The sequence below is a fragment of the Sorghum bicolor genome, chromosome 9 (genome assembly GCF_000003195.3).
Source record: "Sorghum bicolor cultivar BTx623 chromosome 9, Sorghum_bicolor_NCBIv3, whole genome shotgun sequence".
Classification (NCBI taxonomy): domain Eukaryota; kingdom Viridiplantae; phylum Streptophyta; class Magnoliopsida; order Poales; family Poaceae; genus Sorghum; species Sorghum bicolor.
The window spans coordinates 45,635,427-45,650,839 of record NC_012878.2 but is presented as its reverse complement, the minus strand read 5'-3'; the positions used below and the strand labels follow the sequence as shown (position 1 = coordinate 45,650,839).

The window sequence follows — 15,413 nt, the reverse complement described above, 5'->3', positions numbered from 1 at the left end:
AGCGTAGCTTGTCGACTGGGCCAAACACCTGAAAAATAATATATAGAGAATAGGTAGTACATGATGTATAAATAAACTCTAGTACTGAGATATGTTTTAGATTTTTTGTTATAAAATTAGCACGAGTAGTTAATTCATCCTAGAGCTTGTACCCACTAGTACACAGAAGCACTATACAGGCGGTTCCCAACCCCTTTTCACAGGCGGTTTGGAGAACCGCCTGCGCTGGGTGCCTGTGGAAATCAAGAGTTTCCACAGGCAGGTAACCTAGAACCGTCTGTAGAAATAGATTTCTACAGGCGGTTCAGCTATGCAACCCGCCTGTAGAAATGAACTTTCTACAGGCGGTTCTCATTATATAACCGCCTGTGTTAAAAATTTTAAATCTCCCGCCCAATTCTAAATTTTCCCACTAGAACCTTTTTTTCATTTTATATTTTAATATGTACATACAACATATATATATATATATATACACGTAATATTCAAACTACTGAAGCCTAGAGATCATGTAAACCATTACAACATGCAATTCATTTATATATACTGTTACTTTACATAAGGTTACATTAATTACAAACATGATCACACATCAAGTTTTTTCTGTTACATGCATTAGAGGTTTCACCTCTGAAACCTCTGCTCTAATAACTGGATCGAGTTAGCTTAAGCCTACTAATCTCCCTTAGCGCTCCGTATTCAGGCTTTGCTAGGGCGCTGGTCCGATCGTGATATTTCCCTTCGCTGGGAATGACTTCTCGCAACATGAATTTGCAGAGGTCCTCAACTATGTTGTATAAAGTGGCTTCACTCATGCTCTTCGCCTTTTCAAAGTCTTTTTGCTGCACAGGAAGTTAGAAAACATCATATATTTAATGTTCATAATACATAATTAACAACCTTAATTACTTAGAGCATTAATTACCTTATAAGGGTTAGTCATATATCTTCCACCCTCTCTCATGAACTCACATACGTCGAATCCACAGTGGACCGATCCTAGTGGTTGCTTGTGACACTATATAAAGAAAAAGAGCATATTTGTGAGTTGCAACATGATGCGTATTCTATGTATATAGCTAGCGAGAATAACTTGGTAAACTTTCATACGTACCGGCCACTTATAAAAGAACCTCAAAGGCTACCCCTGTATTCCTGACTCGCACTTTTCTCCTTTAATCTTATAATACCTATAGGCCCTATGATATCAAAAACATTCTGCAAGTTATTGTCAAACTCTTATAAAATTTTGTATGCATATTTTACTTAGCTTACCGTTCTAAGAGAGAAATGAATGGTGCATAAGTTGTTGGTTCATAGTCTGCGGAGTCTAGGACATGCATACGTCCATGCTTGGGATTAATCATTAAGCAGATCCAGTGGTCCCTGAGAGAATGAACTTTGTGATCAAAGTGCGCATTTTAACTATTAATACGATGCATGCAAACTGACACTTACCTAAAGTGATATGGTGCGAATATTAATTCCCTGTCTTGAAACTCTAGCATTGTCATGGCTAGGTAGAGGCCGTAACTAGCTATTTGTTTCTTTTCCCTTTTCTTTATTTCGTCCTCCTACTCTTTTGGATCCAAACCTTTTAAGGAGTCATGATCTTTTCCGATCCTAAAAGTGTGCTCGTCCTCACATATCCTCATTGGGCTCATATACGCGACCCTTTTATTCGCATTAGTGCTTGGATCCGGACCGTACCGCATCTGTTGCTGTTCATATTGCATTCTGTAACGTGCACTTGTATGTTAGTATTAAAATTTAATGTAACTCACAAATAATAACTCACAAATTTAAAGCACTGTATAAGTGACACTTACAATGCAAACACAGTTATGAGCTACACGTCGAGTCTTTGTAGGTTCATCATTAACCACATGTCCTCGAAGGTCACAATTGCTCTTGTATGATCACTATTAAATGCCTCTGCTGGTATATCTACACTGATCGTGTCAATGCCAACAGAAGCTGCTCTCATATACCAGTCATGGAACCTTTTTACACCAGTTGGGACCTTTTTAAGTTTATCCCAAGTGAGTAGAGGCCTACCCAACTCATATTTCTTAGGGACATATTTATAATCATCTTTAGTGGGTGGCCTAATATTTACAAAAGCTGGTTCAGACTTCTTCGCTGTCTTCTCGTGCTCAGCCAAGTCAACTAATTTTGTCGTGTGGCTCATTGCAATTCCTGACAAAAATAGGGCAGTACCAGCAGACTTCCTCTTCTTTGGCTCGAACGGTGAAATCAATTTGGGCACCGAAAATTTTAACTTTTTTGGTGGCGGTGGTGTCGTCTCGTCATCTTTGGTTGGTTGTGGTGGTGTCTCGGCATTTTTGGGTGGTGGTGGTGTGGAAGATTCTGGTGGAGCTGGCGAAGGTTGTGGTTTAGGTGATGGTGGTGGGGATGGTGGGTGAGGCATTATAGGTGAGGATGGTGGAGCGAAGATCGGAGAGGGTGGTAGACTCGGAAGAGTTATGTTACCACCGACATCTGGAAGGGACGACTCCTGAGTCAGTGGTACTTCTTGGGATGAAGGTTGTGGTACCTCAGACAACAGGACGTCTCGTCGAGGCCAAAGAATGAAATTCTTGATAGCTTGTCCCAGCTTCTCAATACCCTCAGGACCAGGAATGTCTAGCATGTCATCCTCATATCCTTGGACAACTGTCTGCACTTCCACCCTACAATAGTCCTCTGGAATTTCGCTACCATGAAACTGCCGCCTCGGGATTGCAAGTCCTGTGGCTACTTCCCTTGTACGAATATTGTTAAGACCGTACCTTATGACTAGGGAGCAACGAACAGGACTTTCAATCTCGTCAACTGGATACCGGTCCTTGTTTCCAGTAGACGCCACACTACTTGGGACAACTGGAGCCTGTTGTGATGTTGTCGGGGCGACCACTAGCTGCATCTGGCGAGGCTGACCACTCAATTGGCTAGACATTGCAGACGCCAGTCGCTGCATCAACTCAGGAGGAGGATCGGAGAGCATTTTATTCATCACCTGTTCGACTTCTTTCTTAGCCTCCTCCTTAAAAAAATTAGACAATTCTTCCTTGTAGCGATCGCGTTTTCTATACATTCCTTCCCACTCTGGTCCGAATCCTTCTTTCCATCCTTCCTTGGATGAGATACCTCGTACACGACCGGGATGCTCTGGGTTACCCAGAGCAACAGTAAGAACATCCTTCTCCCTTTGTGGCTTAAATTCGCCTGCTTTCTGCTTAGCTGCCACCTTGAAAATATTCTTCGCAGCCTCTTCGACCATTGGGTCAGCAAATGACAAGCCAGAATTGGCTTTCTTTGCCGGTACCCGAGCACGAACCCACCGCGAGCCCCTGCGACCAAGTTGGTCAGGGAGCGCCGGCAAACCCTGAGCCCTCTGCGCTTCATCCTCTTGCTCCCATTGGGCAAGCTTGCGCTGGTAACCACCTGTGCCTAGGTGGTGGTGGTACTTGTTCCTTTTTGCGAGTTCAGATTTGGATTCGCTCAAAGCTTTGAACTCATCAGAATTCCTCTGCTCTAGAAACACTGCCCACTGACCAGTCGTGATTTTATACCTCTTTGTCGGGTCCAACCCTTTCTTTGCCCACTTTGAATTCAACTCAGACTTGTAATTCCTAAACATGATCCCCCATTGCTTCAATGTGTGCTCTTTTACGAGGTCTTCTGAACCCTGAGGTAAAACAAACCTCGTAAGCAGCCTGTTCCACATTCTTGTGACCTCATTGTTGTCCACATTTTTCCACTCCCTGACTGTGATGTCAAGATGGTCCCTAACTAAGAAACCGTGTGTGTTACGCCACTTAGGTAAGGTCTCCGCTGGAGCTAAGGGTTGTCCAGTCGCACTGACATCTGTAACTCTATAAGTTACTTTTGGGAACTGATTCAATCCTCTTTCACCTCGTTTCCTTTTGTTCCCGGTCTCAGTGGTCGTCTCCGTCGTCGGCTCAGGTGCACTTTCATGTGCAACTTCTTCTTGGGATAGGATTTCCTCCATTTCTTTCAATTGAGATAGCACCTCCTATTCATATAAAGACATGTAATTATGAATGAGGCGCATAAAAGTATAGAAACATATAATTATGAACGAGTAATTCACCTCTTCTATCTCTGGGTTGTAATCGGGGTCACGTGCGTACTCACGACGGGCGTTCCTCTCTATGCGAGGATCAGGAATGTCGCTTACCGAGGTCTCGTACGAAGGAGTTGACTCACGTGACCCTTCTGCCTGCTCCGTGTTGTGGGACCCTTGTTCCTTCTCTGCGTGCTCGGGCCTTTTTTCTTGCTCCATGCGGTCGGACCCCTTTTCTTGCACGGTGGGGCTAGACCCTGGTGCCTTCTCGGTGCAGTCTGACCCTTTTTCTTGCACCGTGGGGCCGGACCCTGGTGCCTTCTCGGTGTGGTCTGTCCCTTTTTCTTGCACGGTGGGGCCAGACCCTGGTGCTTGCTCCATGGGCCGGACCCTTGTGCCTGCTCCGTGTTTTCACTTGGAGAAGTCGTCATTGCAAGATTCTAAAGCATATATGTTATCAGAAATGTTATATAGTATAGTATGAACATTGAAGATAATACTCTAAGTCAATCGTTGACTAATAAATAGTTGACTTATAAATAATTAAAAGTGAATATTTGCTACATCTTTTCTAGAAAGCTTACTAAATTGTGAACTTTGTTCTAAACATTACTTTAAAATACTATAAGTACACATGTGCTTAACCAAAAATTGTGTTGTTTAGCTTTTGGGAAAGCTTATGAAAAGTACCACAACTCATATATTTACCTTAAGGCAAGATTCACATCTTAACTGAGTCAAACAATATAAACATGCAAATCTACTAAGAATAAGTGCAAAGCAACACATCTTAACTGAGTCAAACAATATAAACATGCAAATCTACTAAGAATAAGAGCAAAGCAACATAGGGCATTAGTTATTTTTATATCTCTTAATCTATTATTCCTAAATTCATGAAACAATTACTAGGCCTCCAATATCATATGAAAAGCATATCACAATAATTTCATATTTATTTGAGCACTACTACTACAGTTATGAAAAAGACAAATACAATAAGCAATTAAAACCTAACTGCCTAAATCTATTCTTAAAGCTAACATTTCAAACTAAAACATGACATATTATAGATCTACTGGATAGACAATTTTACAAGGATTCCAAAAAGTCTATATTTGCTATTTTACGATTTTTCTAGCATTTACTATGATTTTCCAAATATCATTCCAAAAACAAATCACATGGTCACTGACGTGTGGGCCCCACACGTCAGGGTCTTCTTCAATCTCGCGCAGGGGAGGGATTCTGTGCCCGTGCTGCGTAGGGGAGGGTGGGGGACCTTCTCGGTGGTGCGCAGGGGAGGGGAGGGGGTGGGGAACAGGGAGGTGGGGGTGGGCGGCGGCGGCGGCGATGGGGAGGCCGTGGGGCGCAGCGGCGGGGCGGCGGCGGTGGCTGTTACCGGAGGCGGAGCGCGGACGTCGGAGAAGAGAGGGGGGGCGGGCATACCTGCTGGGCTTGGGGTCGGGCGCGGAGCAACGGCGGCGGACACCGGAGGCGGAGCGGCGGCGAGCTCGGCGGCGGCGGTGGCGAAAATCGGCAGCCTGACGGCGTAGGTTTGAAACTTCGTGGCGCCAGGGACTTGGAAAATTTCAGGGGCTGGACGCGGCCCTTTATATGCGCGGCATTTCTACAGGCGGCTGGCTATGTGAACCGCCTGTAGAAATGCATTTCTACAGGCGGTTGGCTATGTGAACCGCCTGTATAAATATTTTTCAATTATATTGTTTGTACATTATTTGTTGTAACATAATGTAAAATAACTTGTATATTATATTGTTTCTACATTATTTTTAATGTAAAATATATTTGTATCATATATTTAATGTATATTATAATATGATTATAATATGATTATATTGTTTCTAAATTTCTTTTTAATTTTTAGTGTTATATATTCTTTGTATATTGATATTATAATATGATTATATTGTTTCTAAATTTCTTTTTAATTTTTAGTGTTATATATTCTTTGTATATTGATATTATAATATGATTATATTGTTTCTAAATTTCTTTTTAATTTTTAGTGTTATATATTCTTTGTATATTGATATTATAATATGATTATATTTTTTCTAAATTTCTTTTTAATATATATTATTTATGTATTGATATTATAATATAATTATATTGTTTCTAAATTTATTTTTAATTTTTAGTGTTATATATTCTTTGTATATTGATATTATAATATGATTATATTGTTTCTACATTATTTGTAACATTCTACATTATTTGTAACATAATTATGTGGCATTTGACAAAGCGTTACGAAAGTGTAGTTCTAAATCGAAATCGAAAGGTCTCACATATAGTTTCATAAATTTGAGTGAGATTACATGATGACTAGAGTTTACATGATGAATGACAATACAATCTAGGCAGTTACTATTCTTCCTTGTCCATCAGCGCGCACCCAAGGCAAAGAACTTTGTGAGATGCTTCGCTCAACATTTCTTATCTTAGCAGGATAGTCATCCACAAAGAGGGACATGTCGCTGAACTGGTTAAAATCCTCCAGATCCGCTACACCATCAACTCCTATTGCTTGTTGCTTTCCTGGAAAAACTACATGCTTCAGCTTGTTAGTAGTTTTCTTCTCATTCTTAGAAAGGATCTATTCAGCATAGAACACCTATGCAGCACGGTTACCAAGGATCCACGGGTCATCTTTGTATCCCACTTTACTTAGATCAAGAACTCTGACCCCATAATTATCCACTGTGACATGTTTATCTTCTACCCATTGACATCGAAACACGGGGATCTGAAATGTACCATAGTCTAGTTCCCATATGTCCTCGATGAAGCCAAAGTATGTAATAATATCACCAGTTTCGTCGTCTATGGCCTCGCATCGAACACCACTATTTTGTGTCATGCTCTTTTTATCCTTGGATTTGGTATGAAATGTGAATCCACTTATGTCATATGTTTGCCATGTTGTCACTTGGCGTGATGGTCCAGATGCCAAAGCCTTGATGGTTTGTTCCTCAATTGTTTCCCCAGATGGAATATCCTGCTCCCTTAGCCATGTGTACAATTGTTTCTTGTGTTCCTTCATTATCCAATCATTCGTTTGCCCAGGATTATGTTCTCGAAGCTCATTCAAGTGTTGACCGAGCAAATGCTCCATAATCGAGAGCTGATGTAAGATGCTGTGATGTGCCTCAAGGACTGTATTGTAATCTGGCGGGATGAATGATTTCCGTCCAATCCTCCCACTTCCATGCAGCCTACCCTCATGCCTTGATGGAGGCAAACCTATTGCGACCTGGTCTTTTAGGACACTATTGCACAATGGTCCTCCGGACTCAATTGCCTCTTCAGTACAGTACCCCTCTATCATGGATGCCTCAGGACGAGCACGAGTTGATACATAGCCATTTAGTATTGCCATAAAACGCTCGTACGTCCACATTTCATGCAGGTACATGGGACCCAATGCTTGTATTTGAGGAACTAAGTGCACCACAAGGTGCACCATGATATCAAAGAATGATGGGGGAAAACACATCTCAAACTGTGACACTGTCTCCATTGCGAATTGCTGAAGGGATTCTAACTCATCATGGTCAATTACATTTTGTGTGACCTTATTGAAAAAATAGCACAATCGTGTGACTGCTATCTTCAAGAACACTGGATTGATAGCCCTTATTGCAATAGGGAGGAAAGTAGTCAGCATTACATGACAATCATGTGAGTTGTAGTTGGTGAGTGTAAGGTCTTTCATTGACACAATACTTCGTATACTAGAGCAGAATCCAGAGGGGACTTTCAAATTCTTCAACCACTCACACATCACATGTTTCTCATCTATGCTGAGGTTGTAGCTTGCTGCTGGGAGATGGTACTTTCCATTTTCTTGAAGAACAGGATGAAGCTCTTTTTTTATACCTAACTGTACCATGTCGAAGCGTGAATTGAGTCCTTCCTTTGTCTTCATCTTGATATCTAGCAATGTGCCAATTAGGCTTTCAAACACGTTCTTCTGGACGTGCATACCATCGATCGCGTGTCGTATGTCCAATTCTTTCCAGTATGGCAAATACTCAAAGAAAATGGACTTCTTCTTGAATGTTGCCCCTGGAGTTGGTTTGACATCCTTTCTTGGTTTTCCATCCTTTGTCTTCTTTCCGAACACAAAGTTGATGTTGCTCACTATTTTGAAAACTCTCTGGCCTTTGCTAATACCTGATGGTGCATCTGAGTTCCTTTCATCATTATTGTCGAAGTACTTATCCATCTTTTTTAGGCGGTACCTGTGCCCTTTTGATAAGAAGCGTCTATGCCTCATGTACACTATTTTCTTAGATGCATTAAGGGACACATAATGGGTTCCATATATGCACACCACACAACCAACCTTTCCCTTGAATTGCCCTGACAATGTGAAGAGAGCAGGGTAATCATTGATCGTAACAAAAATAATTGCTCTTAGTGTGAATGAATCTTTGCGATACTCGTCCACCATTTCAACACCTTGTATCCATAACTTTTTCATCTCCTCCATTAAGGGCTCCAAGAAAACATCCATGTCAACTCCAGGTTGGACTGGTCCAGAGATAAGTATGGTTAGCAAAAGGTATTTTCGCTTCTGCATCAACCATGGAGGAAGGTTGTAGATGGTGAGAATCACCGGCCATGTGCCGTGCTTGCTGCTCCTCTCAGCAAATGGATTCATTCCGTCGGTACTCAGTGCAAACCTAACATTTCTTGGTTCGCTGGCAAAGTCTTGATGGTTCTCATTAAAATCTTGCCACTGCTTTCCATCGGCTGGATGGCGAAGCTTGCCATCATTTTTGTGCTCATCCGAAGCATGCCAACTCATTAGTTTTGCATCGTCAGGGTTAGCAAACAAACTCCTCAGCCGATCTATCACTGGAAGGTACCACATCACTAAAGCAGGAATCTTTTTCTGCGCATAATAATCAACCTCTTCTTTATCTTTGCTGGTGGGTTTTGAACTCTGCTGGGTCTTCTTTTGGGTCTTCTTTCGCTTCTTCCCTGCTGTACACATGGAGGCAGCACAATCCTCATGTCGATAGTCTTTATTTGTCTTATACCGACTTGCACCACACTTTGGACACTTATCCAAGTCCTTGTATTCATCACCGCGATATAGGATACAATGATTCCTGCACGCATGGATCTTCTCGACACCCATAGTGAGCGGACTGATCAGCTTCTTTGCATGGTACGTGTTAGCAGGCAATTTGTTCTCCTTGGGAAGCATGTCTCCGATAATACTTAAGAACGTATCGAATCCAACATCAGACAGACCATACCTGGCTTTTGCCATCAGTAGTTTTAGCACAGATCTCAGAGTCGTGAACTCTTTGGTACAACCCTTGGACTCATCATACAGAGGCTCTTCAGCCGCCTTCTTCAAGGCCTCCATCCCTTTCATTAATAACATTGATGGTTCAGTATGACGATGCAACATTGCCTCTAAGAATTCAAAATCTTCCGCGGTTGTATCATTTGGTAAGACATGAGTTCTGTCATCAGCATTTCTCCCAGCAAAACCACCAGCAGTGACATTTGGCACAACATGTTCACTTCGGTGTGTGTCGTGCAAAAACTGAAATCCTTCATCAGGCATGTCTGGACCGTCGACATCAATATTCGCAGGGTCCCCAATTGTATAAGGTGCCGAGCTACCCTCTCCATGCTTTGTCCAAATCAAGTAATCCTTCATAAATCCTCGGCATACCAGATGAGAAATGATTGCTTCAGTATCTTCAAAAATATTAATATTTCTGCAGTCGATGCATGGACAATATATGTGCTTCGTCTTTGTTCTCAAAGCATGGTTCTTAGCAGCATCAACAAACCTATGGACCTCAGGTATGTATGATGGATCTAGTCTTGATAAGTTATACATCCAGAAGGATCGCTCCATCACGAGCTGTGCAAAAATTAGTAAATTAATTGATCTCAATGCAAAACAGGTAGTTTAGGAAAATTGTCATCTACCTTTCAAACAACAACTTGTGAACATGAAAACCTCGGAGCTAACATTAAAAATAAAGACAAAACCCTAACTAATAATAAAAAACTAACAACTAAATCAAATTGACAAGGTAGAAAAACACCATTGATGGATTCAACTAAATATATACCTTGATTCACTATAATAAATTTGATAAGGAAACATGGAAATATATAAAAATACATATTGCATAATGAAATCAAATTTACATAAAAATGAACATCCTAAACAATAGAAAACTTATCTTTCTCTTTCTTCCCAAGCATGGAAACACCATTCATGGAAAGCACTACATATATATTTCTTGGATTCACTAATTAGAGAAGAAAACATAGAAAAAAAGAGAGGAGAGACTTCATCTAACGATCTTAAGCAACCTCATTTGAGCAAATATAGTCCATACCTAGCTATTCTACTCTCTCTCTCTCATGGTGAAACCCTAGATCCAAAAAGTAGCTCTAATTGAGCAAGAGGGCACAAAAAGAGCCTTAAGAGGCATCAACTAACCTTTCTTAGCCACCTCCTTCCAAGAAATGAAGATCAAAACCTCCCCCCTTGTATTTTGGGAAAACTGGACCTCCAAGATATGCTCCAATAGAATGTGGCTGCTACCTACAGTTCTGCCCGAGGAGGATTAATTGATCTCAATGCAAAACAAGTAGTTTAGGAAAATTGTCATCTAACCTTTCAAACAACAACTTGTGAAGATGAAAACCTCGAAGCTAACATTAAAAATAAAGACAAAACCCTAAGTAATAATAAAAAACTAACAACTAAATCAAATTGACAAGGTAGAAAAACACCATTGATGGAATCAACTAAATATATACCTTGATTCACTATAATAAATTTGATAAGGAAACATGGAAATATATAAAAATACATATTGCATAATGAAATCAAATTTACATAAAAATGAACATCCTAAACAATAGAAAACTTATCTTTCTCTTTCTTCCCAAGCATGGAAACACCATTCATGGAAAGCACTACATATATATTTCTTGGATTCACTAATTAGAGAAGAAAACATAGAAAAAAAGAGAGGAGAGACATCATCTAACCATCTTAAGCAACCTCATTTGAGCAAATATAGTCCATACCTAGCTATTCTACTCTCTCTCTCTCTCTCATGGTGAAACCCTAGATCCAAAAAGTAGCTCTAATTGAGCAAGAGGGCACAAAAATAGCCTTTAGAGGCATCAACTAACCTTTCTTAGCCACCTCCTTCCAAGAAATGAAGATCAAAACCACCCCCCTTGTATTTTGGAAAAACTGGACCTCCAAGATGTGCTCCAATGGAATGTGGCTGCTACCTACAGTTCTGCCCGAGGAGGAAGAAGGGGTGGGGTGTTTATAGAAAGAATAGCACAGGCGGTTTGCTTAGAAAACCGCCTGTGTAAATGGAGCATTAACATAGGCGGTTTTCTTATGTGAACCGCCTGTAAAGACCTGTTTACACAGGCGGTTTTTAAATCTTGCCGTACAAATTTACAACACAGGCGTATTACAAGTATAACCGCCTGTGAAAATTTTTTGCCCCCGCCGGCTTAGAGCATCTGTGTACTAGTGACCGGCTCTGGTCTAGCCAACAATCAGCATGAGGTGCGGAACCTAGACACGCGTGGGATTGCCAGCCTCGCCAGAGAGCTACTGCCGACCACCCGGAACGCAGAGGACGGATCTCATGCACGTGTAGGGAGGAGTCGGAAACAGTACCGGCTCTGGAAAACTCGTGTAGGAGAAAAACTAGTCAGCTAACCAAAAAGTTGTTTTGAAGGATAATAAAAAATATTATGCCAAAAATAAATAAAATATTAGAAGTGTACTTATCTTTGGACGAAAGTCTGGTCGGTGATGACAAAATTGTCTCGCCCTCGAGCTTTTTGACTTGTTGTCATGACGGTGGTCGCAGTTGTCGTAGCGCCGTTCTTCGCGGCGATTATTATTGCGACTGGTGGTCAGAGCAAGTAGGCCAAACAACTTGGTCGATAGCCCGAGCAGGTCGATGTCGTCGATCTGTCTCTCTTTGTAGCAGGGAAGCAGGTGACGCGTTGTCGGCGTGGTCGAAGACGTTGCTGGAGTAGTCGGAGTCGCAGCCAGTGTGGTTGGAGCTGCCGTCGACGTCGATGAAGAAGTGGTTGAAGCTGTTGAAGCTGACGGTGAACGTGAAGCCGCCCGCCATGGCTGCGAAGTCGGGGATGATGGCTATCTTGTTCGTATGGGAAGCTGTACGCACACCTCCTACCTGGCGCGCCACTGTCGAGAAAGCTAGTCGGCAGTCTACCTTGGGGTATACCCACGGTAGTAGTTAATCGGTAGACGGTGCGCAAGCTACGAACTTGATGGTGACGCAAGACACGGATAAGGTTTTTATCCAGGTTCGGCCGTCGTGTGGGCGTAATACCTACGTCCTGCATCTGGTTGTATTGAATTGTGTTGAGATAATCTATCATAGGGGGTCCCTTGCCTCTCCTTATATAGTACAGAGGGCAGGGTTACAGATCTGGAAACTAATCCTAGTCGGTTACAATTGCCATAGATAGTACAATATCAATTCCTATTCTAACCGACTAGAATCCTACTTGATCCCTACGTCTTGTTTTCTTGCGTGAAACTCCGAGCAGTTGGATCAAGCCCCGAATCTGTCTCGCGATGGGCCAAGTCTCCTGGCCCAAGTCTAGCCGTAAGGGTATAGGGATTTATACCCCCACAGTATGTGGTATCTCTAAACTTAACTTTGATACCACTGAACCAGATGTGAGACAAGATCTTATCCCAAAAAGATAGGATGGAACCATCCCATCCCACTATAAATTAACACAAGTTCCAAAAAGGTCCTTATTCTTTGCTTGTATTTTAGTGAGATCTTCGATTTTTATCTCTCTTGTTTTACATATATAGTTTCTTCCAAAATGGACTCAGGCCTTGTTCTTTCTCGAATACGATATAGGTGCTAACGCTCACACATTCAACACTGTAAATGTGCACACACATTCTACCTTATGAGTTATGACTTATGAGCACATTTAAGAGACTAGAATAACATATTTTAGATTGATGAAGTCATTATAGGCAACTATTTATAAATTGACTGACCATTTGGATCCTTTTACTTTTGGAGAAGTTAGAATCTACATAATCGATTCTAGATATCATCATGCTATATTTCTACTCTTAGGCTCGCTTACCTATAGCAGCTAGCTCTCATATGGGGTTGACAGTAGTATAAATATATTTTGCATACAAGATATATGTCTAAATTATAATTATTAGAATGAATTTTAATTCGAATCATCCAAACGGAGCGCAAGAGTAATGGTGTTGATTTCTATAATAAATAATATAGGAGACCATGGGACTCAAATCCAGATGGATAGGGTCCAAACAAAAAATTCCAATCCGGATGTATAGAATGTAGATCGGATTCATGGAAATGTCCTAGTATGCTGTAGCGAGCAATTTTCTTTGTCATACCTCCCTTTCTTTGATCAAGTGTTTTGAAAAAAGTATATAAAATTCAAACTAATGCGCTTTCAAAATATATTTTATGAAGAATCTAATGAAACATGACTTGGGATAAAACTAAAATGAGCTTCAACTTGGAATCAATGGAGTAAGCTGAGAATACACGTACAACAGGCTGCTACAAGGAATTTTGTTTTGAATTGGCGGTCATATGTACGCTTAAATTCTAGAGGATTATTTCCTGTAAATTGTAATACAACTTCGATCTTCTTTTCCCCATCGAAGTTGTAAGGGAAAATACAAACTACACAGGCAACAAGCTGCTACTACTACTCTACTACTGTAGTACTGTAGTGAGTAGTTGTACATCAGAAAGTCATAATTATCATGTGACAAAGTTTTTTTTTTTTTGATTGAGAGCACATGACACATGCTCCCAATACACAATTAGCACCATACCATCCTCATAAATGTGAAAGACATGCAAATTGGACCATGTCCTGTGTATTCTGAATCTTCCTGTCAACCGTCAACGGCCAGCACTCCCGCGCGACGCGCCTTGTGCGGCTGCCCCCGCCGGCGACCTTTGGTGGCCTCCACGACGACCTCGCCCTCCTGCTCCTCCTCGTCCGCCACCGGCCGCTTCGCACTGCTCTCCCTCTTCATCTTCTTCTTCTTCTCGCCGGCGCACCCCACGGAGTCGGAGTCGACCTCCTCCACCATCTCGAAGTCCTCCATCCGGAACGCCGGCCGCCACGGTGGCTCGGCGTCCCGCGCCCGCTTCTTCCTCCCCGCAGCCGTGCCGGTGCCGCCGGTGCTGACCATACCCCTCATGGCGCGGATGTTGTCCAGCAGTGCGTAGAACCTCTCCACCTGCTCGTCGTCGTCTTCGCCGCCGCTGCCGCTAGCCTTCACGGCGCCAGCGACGGTGGTGGCGTAGGACTCGGGCGGCGGTGACGACTGCTCTGCCGCCTGCTGCGGAGCTGACGACGGAACCGTGGCAGCAGCGGTGGCCGGCGGAGCCTTCTTGCTCCGTAGCGTTGCATCCATCGCGCCCAGGATATTTTGCCCGGAGAGTTGATGTGTGAGAGTAGAAGGGATGGAAAGGCAAATGGAGAAGGACGTTGAAGGCCTGCTTCTGGCTGCTGGCTGCTTCTTTAAATAGAAGGCCTTGCCGCCGGTGATGCTGGAGCTGGACTCTGGAGGGCTTTTTTTTTTTGGTTATTAGGTGTACGAAGAAACTGAGTACTTAAACGTGTGTCATGCTCATCATACCTTGACCATTATTGAGTGGCTGTTCAGTCTTTGGTTTTTACTTCGTGCTTGAAATTGTCTGATATACTTCCTCCATTTCAAATTATAAGACATTCTAATCTTGAAGAGTTAAAAAAATCTCAAATTTAACCGAAATTATAGAGAAAATTATAAAAATGTATGACATCAAATAACTATCCTATATGAAAATATAATTAATGAAGAATTTAATAATACTTAATTGACACCATAAATTTATTATTTTATCATATAAATTTGGTCAAATTTGAGATGTTTTGACTCTCCAAAATTCTTGAAATGTCTTATAATTTGGTATCGAGGGAGTAGCTCTGAAGCATTTTTTTAGAAGTGTAGACAAAACGACCCACATATACTATGCAATGATAAGGCCCCATTTGGCACGGCTCCACTTCATCAATGAAGCCGTCTTTTGGGGCTTCAGCTCTATGGATAGCTCTATTGGCGGAGCTAGAGCCGTTGTGATAAATCGTTTGGCAAAACAGCTCTACATATAGAGTTCCTCAAAATATGTTCTCACACGATGCCATATAGGATAACATGAAGCTAGGAAAAGCCACT

General features: G+C 41.9%; 1 protein-coding gene across 1 annotated transcript; it reads right to left on the bottom strand.

Moving 5' to 3' along the window:
- On the bottom strand, positions 13,774-14,730 carry LOC8062708 (NRR repressor homolog 1). Its single transcript, XM_002439625.2, has one exon. It carries the CDS (start codon positions 14,607-14,609, stop codon positions 14,082-14,084), a length of 528 nt encoding a protein of 175 aa, XP_002439670.1. The 5' UTR covers positions 14,610-14,730; the 3' UTR covers positions 13,774-14,081.